The sequence below is a fragment of the Camelina sativa genome, chromosome 9 (genome assembly GCF_000633955.1).
Source record: "Camelina sativa cultivar DH55 chromosome 9, Cs, whole genome shotgun sequence".
In the NCBI taxonomy this organism is placed as follows: domain Eukaryota; kingdom Viridiplantae; phylum Streptophyta; class Magnoliopsida; order Brassicales; family Brassicaceae; genus Camelina; species Camelina sativa.
In genome coordinates this window covers 8,968,872-8,972,078 of record NC_025693.1, presented here as the reverse complement: position 1 = coordinate 8,972,078, position 3,207 = coordinate 8,968,872, and the positions used below count along the sequence as shown (strand labels likewise).

At 36.0% G+C, this 3,207-nt stretch overlaps 2 protein-coding genes across 4 annotated transcripts in view; one reads left to right on the top strand and one right to left on the bottom strand.

The window, feature by feature from the left end:
• On the top strand, positions 924-1,999 carry LOC104710771 (short-chain dehydrogenase reductase 5). Of its 2 annotated transcripts, none has more exons than XM_010427424.2 (2): positions 924-1,022; positions 1,110-1,999. In XM_010427424.2, exons 1-2 carry the CDS (start codon positions 1,009-1,011, stop codon positions 1,873-1,875), a joined length of 780 nt encoding a protein of 259 aa, XP_010425726.1. In that variant the 5' UTR covers positions 924-1,008; the 3' UTR covers positions 1,876-1,999. The 2 variants fall into 2 exon arrangements, with proteins under 2 accessions (XP_010425726.1, XP_010425727.1); XM_010427425.2 differs by having other exon boundaries at positions 927-1,022; positions 1,113-1,999.
• Positions 2,759-3,207, bottom strand: part of LOC104710770 (UPF0301 protein CHU_1773-like) — a 4,240-nt gene continuing 3,791 nt past the window's right edge. For both annotated transcript variants that reach the window (XM_010427423.2, XM_010427422.2), the window contains exon 4: positions 2,759-3,187. In XM_010427423.2, coding sequence (XP_010425725.1) covers positions 2,858-3,187 — 330 coding nt within the window. In that variant the 3' untranslated portion in view covers positions 2,759-2,857. The remainder of the gene's footprint in view (positions 3,188-3,207) is intronic.

The window sequence follows — 3,207 nt, the reverse complement described above, 5'->3', positions numbered from 1 at the left end:
GATCTTCCCGATGAACAAATAGGAAAGAAAAAGACGCCAAGGAAGAAGCAGAACATGGCCACTGACTCCGTGACTCGTATATCCCGTCATTAGTGGACAGAATCTGGCTTATTGACTCTATAGCATCGTTAAGTCCATCTGAAACACATACTTTAATCTTATCAAGACCGTCGATAATATTATTATTTTTCTTTTCTTTTTGGCTCTTTATAAAACTTCGAGTGTCGAGTTATGTAAGGTGATGAACAATCAATATTAATTTTTTTGTATAAGCTGACAACGCTGGAGAATTAAATAAGCGACAATAATGTAGTTTGTTAACACCAAATAATATATAAAACAAAGAGAAATAATACTCCCTCCGTTTTATAATATAGGATGTTTAGGGCATCTCCAACCTCACTCTATTTTAGAGTCAAAACTCTATTATAGAGCAATATTTGCTCCAACCCTACTCTATATTTTCTTCTAAAATAGAGAAAATGATAGGATTGCTCTATATATAGAGTAACTCTATTTTCACCTCTATTTTTTTACACTAACTCTATTTTTAACTCTAAAATAGAGTAATACATTGGAGGAAAACAATGCTCTATTTTAGAGTTACTCCATTTTAAAGAAAAAAATAGAGATATACATTGGAGATGGTCATAGAGAAGTTTTTTTGGTTCATAATATAGTATGTTTTCAAATTTCTATGTAACTTTTAGATTAGTTTAATACTTTATATTATGCCGTCTTGTTTGTGATTGGTTAAATTTTTTTAAAGTGGTCATTTCTTAATCTGCGTATTTTACTCAAAACATCTTATATTTTGAAACGGAGGAAGTAGTAATAAGGTAGTTTTTAATTGTTAAGAGCGTGAGAAACGTTTGAAGTAAATTAAAATTATAAATGCGCAATTATTGGTTATCATCGACATTATATATCCTTCGAAATCTCTCAATTCAAAGATACGTTCAGAATTTTTAGTGGTGATATTTAAAAGTGAAAAAATACAAGAAAACAATGTCGGGACTAAGGCAAGTAGTGTTTTCATCTCTCAAACTTCATTATGCATACATACGTTGATTAATTAATTTACTTGGTCTATTATATTTTGTTTACAGAAGATTGGATGGCAAGATCGTAATTATAACAGGCGGAGCTAGCGGGATTGGAGCTGAGGCGGCTAGGTTGTTCACGGACCATGGAGCTAAAGTGGTCATCGTTGACTTACAAGAAGAGCTTGGCCAAAACGTTGCCGTTTCCATAGGGCTAGACAAAGCAAGTTTTTACCGTTGCGATGTAACGAACGAGACAGAAGTCGAGAACGCCGTTAAGTTCACCGTTGAAAAACACGGAAAGCTTGACGTTCTGTATAACAACGCCGGTATCTTGGAACAGGCCGGAAGCTTTCTTGATTTGGATCTTGAGCGGTTTGATCAGACGATCGCGGTCAACGTTCGCGGTGCCGCTGCTTTTATCAAACACGCGGCTCGTTCCATGGTGGCTAGTGGTATTCGTGGTTCCATTGTGTGTACGACGAGTGTTGCAGCCGAGATCGGTGGTCCGGGACCTCATAGTTACACGGCGTCTAAGCACGCACTTCTCGGGCTTATTAGGTCAGCGTGTGGTGGGTTGGGGCAGTATGGTATTAGAGTCAACGGGGTTGCACCGTACGCGGTTGCGACGGGTTTGACTAGCATCAATGAGGAAACAGCGAAGATGGTTGAAGGATATTGTGAAGCTACTGGGAATCTCAAAGGTGTGGCGCTTAAAGCTCGTCATGTGGCTGAAGCTGCTCTGTTTCTGGCTTCTGATGAATCTGTTTATATCAGCGGTCAGAATTTGGCGGTCGATGGCGGTTTTAGCGTCGTTAAGCTCACCATGTAGGCTCTCTTTCATTTTAATTATTGAATACAATCTACTTATGAATAAGTGATTTCGATCATTGTATGGTTGCTTGTTACGCTCTTGAATTTATATATGTATGGTCTCATTCTTGTGCCTTTTTTTACATTGAGTTAGATATATTCTGCAAATATCACTTTTTATCTCTAATGATATAGCGGATAGGTGTTCACCTAAGATTTTGTCCGAGTCCGACATGGAATAAAGTATTTGGAGCACATACAAAACAAAACAAAAAAGTGTTTCAAACTTCAATTGACAAAAATAAAAGATGTTTGTAAGACTAATTTTCACCAATCTGTATTAACTTCGATCTTTTAGTTAATTAAGAAGTCCAACTAAAGTTGCATACACAACCGTCCAACCTTGCTCAGCTGATTATAAAACACGATCTTCGTTAACATGTATGTTGAATTTTGACTTCTTGGGATCTTTTCAAAAACCAACACCTCACATCTTCCAAAGTTGATAAGTGGAGAGTGATATTGAAGTTGCATGTACTTCGTTGAAAAATGATAAATTGGGTTTCTTTTTTGCCAAATCAATGGCAATGTAAATTAGTTTTATGTATTGCTGCAATGTTCCTTTCTTTTTCACATTATGGTTACTAAAACGAATATAGGGGTTGGCATTTATTATGATGAAAAGTTTACTAGTTAGTATCTCAATATTTTTTTGGTGTTTGTATATGAGACATAAGCAAGAATAATTATTATTTAAGCATTTTAAACAAGATAATATAATTTCAGGTTTTCTTTTGTTTTTAGAAATTATGGTTTATGAATAATAGTATACAAAATAAATTTATCCAAATAGTATGTGTTGTATAGGGCCTATAGCATTAAACAAGAAATAAACAAACATATTTAAATTAGTGATGGATTTTTTTAATAGACACATTGATAAACACACAAAAGTCATACCATATTACATTAGTGAAAAGCATTACAAAAAAAAACAATGTTTAGATAACAGAGCCTGTTTGAGGCCCAATAAGTCCAAGAACCTCATCCCAAAGACTATGACTTTTGACAGCTGAACCAAGCTCAACAACACTAGAGCTACAAGCAGCAACTGTCCAGTACCCTCCCAAGATCTCTGCTTTCAACTGCTCTTTCTCCCAACCACAGTACCCATCAAAGAATCTAAGCTCACTTCTTCCAACTAAATTTCTCTTCACCATTTCTGCAGCCAATCCTACACTCTCTCTTGTCCCGTAGTACAATCCTTTCATCACTTGTCTGAACACTCCGCTCTTACCAACTTCGTTGTCTCCACCACTCCTCGGACTCACCAAGAACAACCCTTCTTCCA